The sequence below is a fragment of the Fusarium verticillioides genome, chromosome 1 (assembly GCF_000149555.1).
Source record: "Fusarium verticillioides 7600 chromosome 1, whole genome shotgun sequence".
NCBI lineage: Eukaryota > Fungi > Ascomycota > Sordariomycetes > Hypocreales > Nectriaceae > Fusarium > Fusarium verticillioides.
Genome location: NC_031675.1, coordinates 2,531,373 through 2,543,988, shown reverse-complemented (window position 1 = coordinate 2,543,988; position 12,616 = coordinate 2,531,373). Strand labels below are relative to the sequence as shown.

Genomic DNA, 12,616 nt, shown 5'->3' with positions numbered 1-12,616 from the left:
TTCGAGCTTGTGCTGGCGACGTCACTTTTCTTCCCTAGCAACTTTTTCTCAACAACGCGTCTCTTCATACTACAATATCAAACTGCTATTGCGACTTCTCCAATATGGCCACCGGGGTAGATGCGCGACTCTTGAAGTCGACCAGATTCCCCCCCGAGTTTAGCCAGAAGGTTGACATGCAAAAGGTTAATTTGCAAGTCATGAAGAAGTGCGTGATCTGATTGCCAGCCTCGTGTTACAACGTGCTAACTCCTCCATTTAGATGGATCGCCAGCAAAATCTCCGATATCCTGGGAAGCGAAGATGACGTGGTTATCGAACTCGTCTTCAATCTCATCGAAGGACCGCGATACGTATGTTTACCCAACCCCGACAAATACAAAATGCTGATATGTACAATAGCCGGATATCAAGTCACTGCAAATACAACTAACAGGGTTTCTCGACAAGGACACGGCTGTGTTCTGCAAAGACCTGTGGAAGTTATTGCTGAGTGCACAAAGTAGTCCCCAAGGCGTCCCTAAGGAGCTCCTCGAGGCCAAGAAGCTGGAGCTCATCCAAGAGAAGGTATGCCAACCCCCAATCCTGTACAGTTCGATTTCTGATGGCATTTGTTTCAGATTGAGGCCGACCGCGCTGCAGAAACTGCTAAGCAGAGACGAGACGACTGGGATCGCCGCGACCGTGAAGTAGCCGATCTGAAAGACCGCGACCGCCGCGACCGGGTTGCTGCTCGTGGAGATACCTGGCAAGGGCGCCGAGGTGACCGTGATTTCGAAAACCGGGGCAGAGGGGGTTTCAGGAGGGGAGGTCGTCGATCAAGATCACCTGGCCCTCGCTTCCGTGATACCAGGGACTCATATGCGCGTGATAGTTACATTCCACGAGGAAGACGTGGCAGTGGACGCGCCGACCAAGGCCGCCGAAAATCGCCCCCTCGATCACGTTCGGAATCGGCATCTCCCAGGCCGAGTTCAAGAAGTCGCAGCGCTTCCCGAAGCACTGATCAATCGAATCAACGACGAAGACCTGTATCCCCTGGGGAACAAGCTGACACACGCAAGAGGTCGCGATCACCCAGAGGAGATACATATCGGGGTCGGGCAAACAAACGTACCGGGAGAGGTCGGCCAGCTCGTCCATCTCGATCTTTGTCTTCGGAGCGAAATTCTCCTGCACCAAAGCGCAGACGTTACTCTTCATCAAGGAGCCGCTCTCTAACTCGTCGAAGACGACCGGCTAGAGACATTTCCTCATCACGATCTGAACGGACATCGGATTCCCGTAGTCGGAGCCGAAGTCACAGTTATAGTCGCAGTCGCAGCCGTTCCAGCAGCGCGTCACCGGACCGCAGGACCAAAAGACGACGGGATCATGGACGTGGTGGTCAACAGCCCTCTAGGAAGAGAGATTCGCCCAAGGGTAGACGGCGAAATAGTTCTTCAGCTTCTTCACGATCAAGGATTCAAGAAAATTCAGCTGATCTTTCTGAAGATGAATCTCGTGCCCTGCCGATCAAACCCGAGGCAGAGGTTCCGACCGAATGAAGTATCTGAGGTCAGTCGCCCATACTGTTTTGAACTGACACAATCACTGACTTGGTTTGTTCGCTAAGATTTGACCTTGCTGCTTGCAGCGCCTGCGTCACCAAGACGAGGATAAGAGTGAACGAGGTTGTCTTCTTTTGGGGACACCTAAGCTAACAATTTCTTGAAGCCCATTTTGAACCATGAGCATAAAAACCATGCTTACAGTTACTGACTTTACGGCGTTGGAAAACGGGAGCCTATACGGAGTAGAAAAGCTTTCTTTGTAGGATATTGAGAGGACCAAAAACACACATAATTATCAAATAAATTGAAGCTTTCGTCAAGTTGGAGCACATACAAACAGCAAATGAAAGCGTTTAATCTGGACCATATCGGAGACAGGAGAGCGGAGTGCTTCCAAACTCCTGCCTTAGAGATATAATCTGGGTATCGAGCTCCACCACCACAGAACTCACTACACCAGGTTCAACCTGGGCAATCTTCCGTAGTATAGTGGTCAGTATGCAAGCTTGTCACGCTTGAGACCCGGGTTCAATTCCCGGCGGGAGAGTTCCACCCACCTGTGATACCCAGTATCTCATTTTTGCTTCATTTACAGTCTTTTTCCTTTTCGTTGTTGTTTTGGGGTTAAATCCATGATTTAACCGAGGTGCATGAGCGTCTAACGCGGCTCCCCGCGCTTCCTTTCAAGCGCCCCACATTATTCAATGGCAACCTAAACTTTGTATCCTTGCTATCAAACGCGACCATTCATCATCCCATTTGACGAGGACATCCATCGAGTGTCGAACCCCAATAACGCCGACCTGCTCAGACAACAACGCGCATGGCTGAGAGAAAGGCATCGAACGGAGCTGTAGCTGGTACTGGACAAGTGACGATGTCCGAGTACAAGAAGGCACAAGCTCGGGTTCGGGATTTGGTCGAGAAGCGCAGAATGCTAGAGAAACGCTTGGTGCGCATTTGCCCATTGAGTGTGGACTATGTTAGAACTCGGCTGATATTTCCATAGACACAAGTTGAAGACAGCATCTCCCAAAAGGAGACTACATATCTCGACAGCACACCGAGCGGAAACATCATCACCGGTTTCGACAATTACATGAAGGGCATGAGTGGCGCGGCAGCACAGCGACGAAAGGCTGGTCCGATGGAACAGAACAGAGTCTTCTCAAGATCGTCGATTTCCTATCGACCTAACAATCTAGTATGGACGAATATCATTCACAGCATCATACGGGATAGGCTAATCATGCTTGTTGTAGGAGGGCATCACACCTGGATCAGGAGGCTCGACACCAGCTGGCGCGACACCTTTATCAGCCGCATTTAGAGACGGACCCTCGAATCACCCGACACCGACATCTTCGACTGCGGTTAAGAACGCAAGCAAGTCGAAGAAGAAAACGGCCGAGCACGAGGACAGCGAAAACGATACTTCGACGAGCAAGAAACGAACAAATTTTGGAGCACAGCGCAAGTAGCGTATGCACAAAGATATACTCATGAGATTGGGCGTTTGACAGGGAATGGACTCAACGGTAGGGTCAGGATGGCGTTGGGATTCATAGTATAGATTGCCTCGAAACAGAAGGTGGCTTGGGACTGAGATCATGGTAGGTTCAGCAGGCTAGAAGTTGCACAAAAATATACCCTTAGTAGTGGAAGTTATCAAGCATTTTGGAAGCGCCAAGGTACCAGAATACCTTAAAGAGTTCGCGTCAAAGAGTATGCATAGCTCATTCCAGCATGCCTAGAACATCTTTGAACTACCTAGATTATCTCAGTAGTTTATTACTCAAGACCAAAATGTCCGTTATTCTGCCATCCCCCCAATAAAGTAAGGTTCCAATTGCTTGATGCCAGCACACCTTTTTAAACTCACGGTAGTTCTCCCGTTACTGGGAATTAATTGCCTTAGGGGTGAAGTCAAGTTCAGTTTATGGTCTCCCATTTGTCAATACATAAGTACCTATGTTCAGGCCGTGTCATATCTTGAAACCATTCTTAAGCTATCCCAGGTCAACATGAACCAGATCGAAGCGACGTTGCGACGTCCGTCAGGTAAGGTTGTGGCTAATCGCAGCGGTTGCGGTGAGATTAGACCTTGATTATCCCTTCAACTTCTACTCCGTATAGATGCATGTAAAAGGATCATTTTCATACTAAAGTAAGATTCTTCGGTCAGTATTATTGTGAACCTTTGATTTAAAGGTTAGGTTGCACTAATTATAAGGGAAGGTAGCATGAGCAGTGGATTCACCGGAAGAGAGGGGCCGAGCGGATGGCTGGTCATGAGAATGAGTAGCCGTGAGGGGGAGTCCATGGCACTAGCACTTATAGGTTGTATTAGTACCTGGGCTGGTTGTATGATGAGTATGTCAACTGGACAGGTTCTTGATTCTCCTCTCTCCAATAACCCCCAAAAGTCCTTTACTTCGTCGTTTCTCCATCACATCACCAATCACTAGCACCACATTCTCTCCCTCTCTGTCTTCATGATGACGAGGCAGGCCACGCGGTTCACGCCTGAAGTGCTGATTTCGGCCCCGCGTCGTTCAACTGGAGTCCCAAACTCCACTGGGGAGCTCGTTCTCTACACGGTGAGTTGGAGCTTGGCATTGCCTTCAATTGGTTGTGTCAAACTCATGCTAACATGTTCAGATCTCGTCGTACTCATTCGAAAGCCACTCCAAGTCGTTCCAGATCCGTGTTCTCAATATCAAAGATGACTCTTCCCATCTCGTTTCCGAGGACGCTCATGTTAGCGATCCTATTTGGATTGGAGAGAAAGAAATTGCCTTGATTAGAACAAACGATAATGGATGCTCATCTCTCTACCAGCAGCATGTCTTGGATGGTTCCGAGTGAGCATATGTTAAAGCCAACATGTCGTCTCCATGAAGCTAACAAACGTATCAGGGCACGCTTGATCAAATCTTTTGCAGGCAGCATCTCTAACCCAAAGGCAAAAGCACTATCTGATGGCAAGGTTGCGTTCATTTGCTCCGCATTGACTACGCCCAAGGGCAACATGTATTGGCAGGCAACCGAGCCCAAGACATACACAACTGCTAAGATATATACTGGCCTTTTCGTTCGCCATTGGGATGCCTGGAACACCGAGAATCAGAACTCGCTTTGGTATGGCGTGATTACCAAGAAAAATGGTAGATGGGCGTTTGAGAATGATGGGCTCACAAACCTCTTGGCGGGTACACAACTGAGCTCACCTGTCCCTCCTTTTGGTGGAGCAGGGGACTTTGACATCTCAGAGAATGGCATCGCCTTTGTTGCTAAGGACCCAGAGTTGAACCCGGCGAGAAACACCAAGACAGATCTGTACTACGTACCCATCAGATCTTGGACAGACAAGCCTCCTCAGCCACAGATCGTCAAGACTGGACGACTGCGCGGCTATAGTAGTGCGCCTACTTTCTCCAATGATGGCAAGAGGTTGGCATTTGCTAGAATGAAGCACCAGCAGTATGAATCTGATAAGACAAGACTTTTGTTGATCCCCAACGTGGACGACTTAAGTAACGTTCAAGAGTTTTACCAGACAGACGATGATGAGGGCGGCTGGGATTTGAGGCCTGATTGGGTCGTTTGGAAAAAAGACGACACCGAGCTGTATGTTGCGGCTGAGAAACATGGGAGATCAATGCTTTGGAAATTACCGTCTGATACTCTGAAAGCTCGTGATCTTCCCGAGGCCATTCACAAAGAAGGGTCTGTCGTTGAGGCACACACTCTGGAAGGCAGTGACTCTCTCTTCATTACATCCAAGTCGCGAATCGAGAGCTCGAGCTACGGAGTCCTGGACCCAGAGACCAAGGTTGTCAAAGTGATCTCCACCAGTTCCAAGAACGGCAAGACATTCGGTCTCTCCACGTCGCAAGTGACAGAGATTTGGTTCCCGGGATCCGCCGGCTATGACAACCACGCTCTTGTGATGCTGCCTTCCCACTTCGACAAAAACAAGAAGTATCCTTTGGCCTTCCTAATACATGGCGGCCCTCAATCAGCGTGGACAGATGATTGGAGTACTCGTTGGAACCCGGCCATCTTCGCTGAGCAGGGCTATATAGCTGTGTGTCCCAACCCCACTGGCAGTACAGGATACGGGCAAGCTCATATTGATGCGATTACCAACCACTGGGGAGGTGCCCCATACGAAGATCTGGTGAAGTGTTTTGAGTATCTCGAGAACCATGTCGATTATGTTGATACGGATCGAGCTGTTGCTTTGGGAGCCTCGTACGGTGGATACATGATTAGTGAGTCCAAACGCTCTTAGGCTGGAGTTATACTGACTATGAGAACAGACTGGATTCAAGGTCATGATTTGGGCCGTAAGTTTAAAGCCTTAGTGTGCCATGATGGCGTTTTCTCAACACAAAACCAATGGTCCACCGAAGAGCTCTTCTTCCCCGAGCATGATTTCGGTGGAACATTGTGGGAGAACCGTGCTGGATATGAGAAGTGGGATCCGTCTCTGCACACTGGCAATTGGTCCACCCCTCAGCTGGTAAGCATGATACCATGCGGCGACAAGAAATATGCTCACACCTTTCTAGGTCATTCATAACGAACTCGACTACCGACTGCCCATCTCAGAAGGATTGGCCATGTTCAATGTCTTGCAGGCTCGTGAAGTGCCTAGTAAGCTCGTCATGTTCCCTGATGAGAATCATGTGAGTGCCGAAACAATTGGTATATACTGTTTATTTGCTAATAATCGATGCAGTGGGTGCTGAAGCCGGAGAACTCACTCGTTTGGCATAGAGAGGTCCTGGATTGGATCAACAAGTACAGTGGCATCGCAGATGATCAGGCCAAGCTTGAGAAACAGACTGAGGTGATGACTATATGAATACGTCTGTACCATCGAGGATGTTATTAGGCTATTATATTAGGGGAGGAGACTGTGTTTCGAGGTAAACACTTGGATAAGCTTCCAGGTTGGAAACGCGTCATGACGTGATATGATAGGAAATCGTATTATTATATTTCGTCGATTTATTATCCAGTAACTAGAACAAGACTCTCGTGGTATCTCGTGGATCTTCGAGGCAATGGCAGCCTACATATAACCAAAGGCTGTTAATAATGGTACCACGTGTCTCAGAGCGGCTCATAAGATTAATCATAAGCTCGCCATGAACTTGCAACGACCCTAATCACAAGAAGCGTGATCGTCGGTACATGACAACCGAGGTATGGATATGTAAGGTAAAGAAATTACAATGCTATATTCGAAGGTATTCTACTTATTGCAGAGATGATCAAAGCTAGTGCACAATGTAGCAGAACTAAAGAGAATGGGTTTCGACCTGATCTTCTATATTGTTTCTCTCTCGGTGTTAACCATGTCGTTCCATTGTTGTCGTAACAAGCTATCAAATTGGTGTAAGTCGTGCGCCTAGGTACGGAGTACTCTCGGTGCTCTACAGAAAGGGCCCCACTCTTTTTATTGTTAGGCCGCGCCTATTATTCTTGCACCTCCTCTGCTCTGATCTGCACTTGCCCCAAAGGGGCCAACTTCATACCTTTGGAGAAGCTCATCGCAACAAGCTTCAATAAACTTTGTGCTGATTTCAGGCATATTGTTCGGGTATGCGCTGTGTAGCCATAGCCTTAGATACCGATGAAGGCCCAGCTTTGCTCCCGCGACATCGATATTGAGACCGATCAGCAACTTATTAACTTATGAACGCATTCCTTTGACGATCGCAAGCCGAGCACCCCAGTGGCCTAAATCACCAATTTACTCTCACACATAGAAACTACAACCATCGCCAGACAAATATGACGACACCGCCGTCCCTATTTCACGCGCTTCTCCGGCCCTCCGTACTCCAGATCTTACGCTCAACAGGATATCATTCCACGCGCCCCGCGGTCCTCGACTCTCTGACAGATCTAGCCGCCCGATACCTGTCACTTCTCTGCCAAACCACTGCCCAGCATGCGATGCATAATCAAGGCGACAGCGCCGACTTCACAATCGCTGATATACGGATGGCGCTTCAGGACGCGGGTGCGCTGATGCCAGAACGCGTACCTGCCGAAGAGATGTGGCGCGGCGAAGAGGACTTGCGCGGAGTTGAAGAGTTTATAGCGTGGTTCGCGGGGCAGCGCATGAAGGAGATGATGGAGGTCGGCAGTGGGGACGGTGAGACGGATGCTACAGATTATCTCAATGGTTGGTTCCCAAGGATGGCTTCCACAAAAGCACAGCTGACAGTGGCTTCACAGCTTTGAAAAAGAAACATAGTAAAACCGGCGAAGACGCTAAGTACCACGGTACCATACTCGGTCGTGGCCACGACACAGGCGAGATCCAAGTCGAAGGAGGGTCAGAGACCACCATCGCCGAATGGATCTCTAACCGTGCCTCGCCCCAGAGCAGCCCAACGCCAGGCGAAGAGCAGCAGCCCGACGAATATCAGCCTCCGCAGCAGCAAGCACCTCAACAAAACGGTCATGCTAGCGACGATGATTCAGGACTAAGTTCAGTCGGTGATCGTATAGATCAGGATACGATGGACTTGTCATAGTGAAAGACAGCGGCCGGGCAAAGCGACAGGCAGGTCATGGAAGCGGTGGTTAGAGTGATTGGTTCTTGGTTAATTGCATAGCGACGGAGTTCTTTAGGGAGGAGGGCGACTGAGCTAAAGGGAATAAAAGAAACTCGTTGGTCTCAGGGGGCTCTTTCTAGCCAGGGTTTCTTGCTGCTTTATTTGGGCTGATTAAATACCAAGTAGACGTGCACATGCAGAGCACTTATACGAGCGATTTTAGAATTGCAACCCATGATTTCTTCTTTTGCCAAGCCTTGATTACTTCGTTGGATACTCGGGACCTTGTTGTTTTCTCCGAGTCAAAGCAGCATGTATCTGTTCATGCAAGGTTGTCTTCTATCATTGATCATGACGAATGCTGTTTATGCGCATATCTAGTATATAATGTTACAGTGGGTGTCGCCGGGCCCTTTTATGCTACTATACGTGATTCGAGTACACCAGCGGATATCCAAACGCCGGCCATTAATGCGTCGCAATCTACTCCTTTGCCCCTTTTCGTAACACATCATACACCCCCATCTGCTCTGCAGCCTCCTTGAACATTTTCCTCCTGAGAGCATCGTCGCCTTCAGTAGGCCAATATCGCTTTTGTAGATATTCAAAAAGCGCCTCGGCACGATGCTGGCCCTTGAGGCGAGAAGCATCTCCATCCGCCCATGAGAGAAGACCACGGTCAAGATCTCGTTTGGCAGTCATGAGACGGCGTCGATAGGTTGGTGAATCCCATTGCAGCTTAGTCGTCTCCAATATCAGCTCGAGAACGAGCGTTTCGGGAGGCATAAAGCCGAAAGCATCACGGAGAGTCGACAGTGCGACGACAAAGCCTGTATTATCCTTGATGCGACGGAAAGTATGTAGGATCTTACGCGCGAGCTGACCATCCATGCCATCGGGTTGGAAAACATGTCTGAACTTGACAGTCTCGGCAAACATGGCACGAGTAGGCTCAGCCTGATCAGGTACGAAGCCAGCTGTGACGTGGAGGCGGTTGACGGCGAGCGTCTTCCATAATGCACTAAAAGTATAGGGATCAGGCTCGATGCCCTTTTCCGACACGAGCGTCAGGTATAGGTTTACAGCTTCCTTCGATTGTCCTGCTTGGATATAGGACTCGAGGAGTTGATTGATGATGAAGGAGTCTGCCTTCATATCCGCTTCTCGGAAAGCTTCCCAGAGCATCAGCAGTCGATCGTGTAAGTCTCTCACTCGATAGTTCTCCGCCAGTAGCGAGAAGGTTTCCAAGGTTGCCCGTGGTAGAGGTAGGGTATCGTCCTTTTGTAAAAGCTCGCTTTGCAAATCCATGTCTTTTCCTCGAGATTTGACGAATCGAATTCGAGTCTCAATCATGCCCCAGGCCATTTGATCCGCCTTCTCAAGATCTTCAATACCGCCAGCCCGTTGCCAAGCCGCAATGAGACCATTCAGCTGGATAGGAGCTGGCTCGATACCTTTTTGGCCCATAAAGTCCACAACGCTGTGAGCTCCGTTTAGATCGCCAGCACCAATCAACCTCTTCAGCCACTTTCCAAAAAAGAATTTGTTGGCGACCACTGATGGCATATATTTTTGCTTCTTCAAATCGATTTTGCCATCGCTCATCATGTCAACGAAGGCGTATAAGGCATTCTCGGTCTGATGTGTGGTCAGGAAGTATGATATGACTTGATCATAATCAGCCAGCTTCATATCGTCTCCGAGAAGCTCGCGGAGTTGACGGTATGCAGCCCAAGCCTTCCCGTGTGCCTCTTCCGTGCCCAATTCAGACCATGTCCTAATCAAGGGCATCAGAATGCGAGAGTCGGACTGCTTCTGGATGAGCTTGTTGATGGCTCGCTGTGCCTCTTCCAGATCACCTGTTCGGCAATACATCCTGACTCCAAGCTCCCAAAACTCTTGAAATGTTTCGGCATTTTCGTTCCCAAGTGTGCTTAGACATCTCCTCCAGTTCTCGATTGCTTTGGACTCCCATCCATCAACAAAGACCGCCTCAATTGTCAGGAGTTGCTGAGCAGGGTTTAAGGTCACGTTTGCCTCGCTCATGTCTCGAGAGAGAAGCGCAATATGTGATAGGCGATGAATGTTGACAGACTCATCGGCTGAGAAGATCTTCCACAACAGATTCCATACTTCAAGGGGGACATGACTCCAGCCGTGAGCTAGAGACAGTCTGGCTGAGTGATAAGCCTTGAACACCCCTTGCACAGTCTTTGCTGTGAGTTTGACATCGCGGCGATGATCTCTACAAGTCTTTGATAACGCAGCATTGAGGCGAGCGATCTTTTTGCGTTGGTTGATTGTCCAAGGCTTTTCTGGAATTTGAGGTATCATGATTCGAGAGCCCAAACTACCAAATCCTGGCAAGCCTGGAAGCTCTGAGTCCAGTCTCTCCAACAGCTCTTTTGGTAGGTCTGCGCCAGTTTTGTCAATCTCCTCATCGATCGCCGCGGTATATGCGTCCAACTTGGCAATAATTCTCTCGAGGTCGTCTGCCGTCTTCATGTTTTGCCATTCGGGGCCCAGTTGATCGACCACATCCTGGAAAGCTTCTTTTTCGTCCTTTCCACCAATGTCGTCTTTGATTTCCAGCAGGGCTTGCTTGAGACCTGATGTATCGACTTCGTTCAGTGATGCGCCAAACGCTTCTCCAGAAAGTTCGGTTCTCTTGTTATTGTCTTGCTCGAAGAACCGCACACTGAATGACTCGTTTCCGTCCTTCTTGGGATTTCGAAGAGACTTAATCCGGTCGATGTACTGCTGCAGCTCAAATCTGCTGGGCTTCTGTGTGACAGCATCATCGATTGATCCCTGCGTAGTGGCTTTGATGCTATATGATGCTGCTATTCGTGGTTGTGTCGGCCGTTGTCGGATTACCAACCGGCAAGATCGACATAATGTTTCATTGCTGCTTCGTAGCTCGCGTAAAAGCGGACGGCCCGCCATTCTCAACACATAGGTGCCCAAGGGAAAGGTGAAGCTTTTGCGAGACTGACGCTGAACCTTTTTCAGAGGTTATCGATAAGAATTTGAGGAACGGATCTGCCACTTACAAGAGGTTTGGGAAGGCCAATCTCACCGCCTTCTGCATTAGGCTGCATAGCTAACTTTTCCAGTGGCAGAAATTAATTTTTGTTTGGGACCCGTCGGCGGGCTGAAATATTGCGACTCCAAGGATACCCCCAAAACAGCAGCAAAATGTCGAATTCCACGCCAGAATTCCTCCGATTCACAGGGCATAGATCCTTCACCCAGCGTCTAATCCTCTCGACGCTGACTGGTAGACCTATCCACATTTCCAAAATCCGAAGCACATCGCCTACGAATCCAGGTCTTGCCCCCCATGAGATTTCCTTCTTGCGCCTGCTGGAGGCTGTCACCAATGGCAGTTCCATGCAAATTTCTTATACCGGTACCACTATAACATATCACCCTGGCCTGATCACCGGAACTATCGCTGGTTTTGGCGCTTCCGACGGCGATGTCATTGAGCACAACATCTCTGTCAACAATACCCGTGGTGTCACCTACTTCCTTATGCCTCTCTGTTTACTTGCGCCCTTTTCCAAGGCGCATATGAACGTCCGATTCACTGGCCCCGGCGTTATCACATCGTCCACCGAGACAGGGGACATCTCCGTCGATTCTTTCCGAACTGCCATCCTCCCTCTCTTTGCCCTATTTGGCATCCCTCCTGCGCGGATAGAGCTTAGGGTACTTCAACGATCATGCGCTGGGCCCGGCGGAAAGGGTGGTGGCGGCTGTGTGGAGTTGCGATTCGCAAGTCAAGTGCGACTACCAAAGACTCTGCATCTCAACCGAAGCCCTGGTCGGATAAAGCGCATTCGCGGTGTCGCATACTGTACTGGAGTATCTGCCTCCAACAACGCCCGTATGATTCACTCAGCACGAGAGATCCTGAATCCTTTGGTTTCCGACATTCATATCGCTGCGCAGTATGACCAAGCACCTCTTGTACCCACTGGCGACAAGGCAGGAAGCAAAAGACGGCTTGGAATAGGGTTCGGTTTGAGCTTGGTCGCTGAGTCAAGCGCTGTTGGAATCCTCTACTCTGCAGATGTAGTTGTCCCCCCCCAGGGCGGCATTGTTCCTGAGGATATTGGAAAGCAGTGCGCTTTCCAGCTACTGGAGAACATCTCCCAAGGTGGCTGTGCCACCCAGGTTTCAGCTAAGACCATGCTTGTGCTTATGGCTATGGGGTCGGAGGATGTTGGTCGTCTTAGAATCGGTAGGGAAGTGCTCGCAAATGAAGAGATGGTTATTCTGGCGAGAGATCTGAAGATATTTGGCGCAAGCAGTTGGGGTTTGAGGGACGTTGGGGACAATACGAATGATATCATTGTTTCTGTTAAAGGCACTGGCGTTGGTAATGTTGGAAGAAAGATAGCGTAAAAGCACAGAATAAATCTATTGCTATATCTCCGATTTCAGACCTTGAAAATTATTCAAACGCGCTAAATT

The 12,616-nt window shown here is 49.3% G+C and overlaps 6 protein-coding genes and 1 non-coding gene across 10 annotated transcripts; 6 read left to right on the top strand and 1 right to left on the bottom strand.

The window, feature by feature from the left end:
- The first annotated feature begins 4 nt into the window (after nucleotides 1-4).
- FVEG_01224 (hypothetical protein) lies at nucleotides 5-2,001 on the top strand. 3 transcript variants are annotated; one of them, XM_018888068.1, is made up of 6 exons: nucleotides 20-208; nucleotides 263-353; nucleotides 403-567; nucleotides 621-1,557; nucleotides 1,616-1,664; nucleotides 1,717-1,916. In XM_018888068.1, the coding sequence occupies exons 1-4, from the start codon at nucleotides 105-107 to the stop codon at nucleotides 1,545-1,547; spliced, it is 1,287 nt and encodes a 428-aa protein (XP_018743907.1). In that variant the 5' UTR covers nucleotides 20-104; the 3' UTR covers nucleotides 1,548-1,557; nucleotides 1,616-1,664; nucleotides 1,717-1,916. The 3 variants fall into 3 exon arrangements, with proteins under 3 accessions (XP_018743905.1, XP_018743906.1, XP_018743907.1); XM_018888066.1 differs by having other exon boundaries at nucleotides 5-208; nucleotides 1,616-2,001; XM_018888067.1 differs by having other exon boundaries at nucleotides 5-208; nucleotides 621-1,916.
- A 27-nt stretch (nucleotides 2,002-2,028) lies between these two features.
- FVEG_14796 lies at nucleotides 2,029-2,100 on the top strand. Its single transcript has one exon. It is a non-coding gene; the product is annotated as a tRNA-Asp (tRNA).
- A 104-nt stretch (nucleotides 2,101-2,204) lies between these two features.
- FVEG_01225 (chromatin modification-like protein EAF6) lies at nucleotides 2,205-3,377 on the top strand. Its single transcript, XM_018888069.1, has 3 exons — nucleotides 2,205-2,505; nucleotides 2,563-2,757; nucleotides 2,816-3,377. Exons 1-3 carry the CDS (start codon nucleotides 2,377-2,379, stop codon nucleotides 3,032-3,034), a joined length of 543 nt encoding a protein of 180 aa, XP_018743908.1. The 5' UTR covers nucleotides 2,205-2,376; the 3' UTR covers nucleotides 3,035-3,377.
- Nucleotides 3,378-3,901: 524 nt separating this feature from the next.
- FVEG_01226 (hypothetical protein) lies at nucleotides 3,902-6,866 on the top strand. Of its 2 annotated transcripts, XM_018888070.1 has the most exons (6): nucleotides 3,902-4,153; nucleotides 4,215-4,417; nucleotides 4,473-5,830; nucleotides 5,879-6,081; nucleotides 6,131-6,247; nucleotides 6,301-6,866. In XM_018888070.1, exons 1-6 carry the CDS (start codon nucleotides 4,049-4,051, stop codon nucleotides 6,424-6,426), a joined length of 2,112 nt encoding a protein of 703 aa, XP_018743909.1. In that variant the 5' UTR covers nucleotides 3,902-4,048; the 3' UTR covers nucleotides 6,427-6,866. The 2 variants fall into 2 exon arrangements, with proteins under 2 accessions (XP_018743909.1, XP_018743910.1); XM_018888071.1 differs by having other exon boundaries at nucleotides 3,935-4,153; nucleotides 4,215-5,830; nucleotides 6,301-6,722.
- Nucleotides 6,867-7,088: 222 nt separating this feature from the next.
- On the top strand, nucleotides 7,089-8,389 carry FVEG_01227 (hypothetical protein). Its single transcript, XM_018888072.1, has 2 exons — nucleotides 7,089-7,758; nucleotides 7,812-8,389. The coding sequence occupies exons 1-2, from the start codon at nucleotides 7,362-7,364 to the stop codon at nucleotides 8,111-8,113; spliced, it is 699 nt and encodes a 232-aa protein (XP_018743911.1). The 5' UTR covers nucleotides 7,089-7,361; the 3' UTR covers nucleotides 8,114-8,389.
- A 228-nt stretch (nucleotides 8,390-8,617) lies between these two features.
- On the bottom strand, nucleotides 8,618-11,235 carry FVEG_01228 (hypothetical protein; the record flags this gene model as incomplete). Its single annotated transcript, XM_018888073.1, has 2 exons — nucleotides 8,618-11,137; nucleotides 11,188-11,235. 2 exons carry the CDS (start codon nucleotides 11,233-11,235, stop codon nucleotides 8,618-8,620), a joined length of 2,568 nt encoding a protein of 855 aa, XP_018743912.1.
- Nucleotides 11,236-11,261: 26 nt separating this feature from the next.
- Nucleotides 11,262-12,616, top strand: FVEG_01229 (18S rRNA biogenesis protein RCL1). Its single transcript, XM_018888074.1, has one exon. The coding sequence runs from the start codon at nucleotides 11,333-11,335 to the stop codon at nucleotides 12,545-12,547; it is 1,215 nt and encodes a 404-aa protein (XP_018743913.1). The 5' UTR covers nucleotides 11,262-11,332; the 3' UTR covers nucleotides 12,548-12,616.

Bases quoted from the DNA above. Each gene is read 5' to 3' on its own strand.
- FVEG_01224 (XM_018888066.1), top strand. From the start codon at position 105: ATGGCCACCGGGGTAGATGCGCGACTCTTGAAGTCGACCAGATTCCCC. The intron at 209-262 runs GTGCGTGATCTG...TCCTCCATTTAG, and splicing joins AATTTGCAAGTCATGAAGAA to ATGGATCGCCAGCAAAATCT. The intron at 354-402 runs GTATGTTTACCC...TATGTACAATAG, and splicing joins TCATCGAAGGACCGCGATAC to CCGGATATCAAGTCACTGCA.
- FVEG_01225 (XM_018888069.1), top strand. From the start codon at position 2,377: ATGGCTGAGAGAAAGGCATCGAACGGAGCTGTAGCTGGTACTGGACAA. The intron at 2,506-2,562 runs GTGCGCATTTGC...ATATTTCCATAG, and splicing joins GAATGCTAGAGAAACGCTTG to ACACAAGTTGAAGACAGCAT. The intron at 2,758-2,815 runs GTATGGACGAAT...TGCTTGTTGTAG, and splicing joins CCTATCGACCTAACAATCTA to GAGGGCATCACACCTGGATC.
- FVEG_01226 (XM_018888070.1), top strand. From the start codon at position 4,049: ATGATGACGAGGCAGGCCACGCGGTTCACGCCTGAAGTGCTGATTTCG. The intron at 5,831-5,878 runs GTGAGTCCAAAC...CTATGAGAACAG, and splicing joins GTACGGTGGATACATGATTA to ACTGGATTCAAGGTCATGAT. The intron at 6,248-6,300 runs GTGAGTGCCGAA...TAATCGATGCAG, and splicing joins TGTTCCCTGATGAGAATCAT to TGGGTGCTGAAGCCGGAGAA.
- FVEG_01227 (XM_018888072.1), top strand. From the start codon at position 7,362: ATGACGACACCGCCGTCCCTATTTCACGCGCTTCTCCGGCCCTCCGTA. The intron at 7,759-7,811 runs GTTGGTTCCCAA...GTGGCTTCACAG, and splicing joins TGCTACAGATTATCTCAATG to CTTTGAAAAAGAAACATAGT.
- FVEG_01229 (XM_018888074.1), top strand. From the start codon at position 11,333: ATGTCGAATTCCACGCCAGAATTCCTCCGATTCACAGGGCATAGATCC.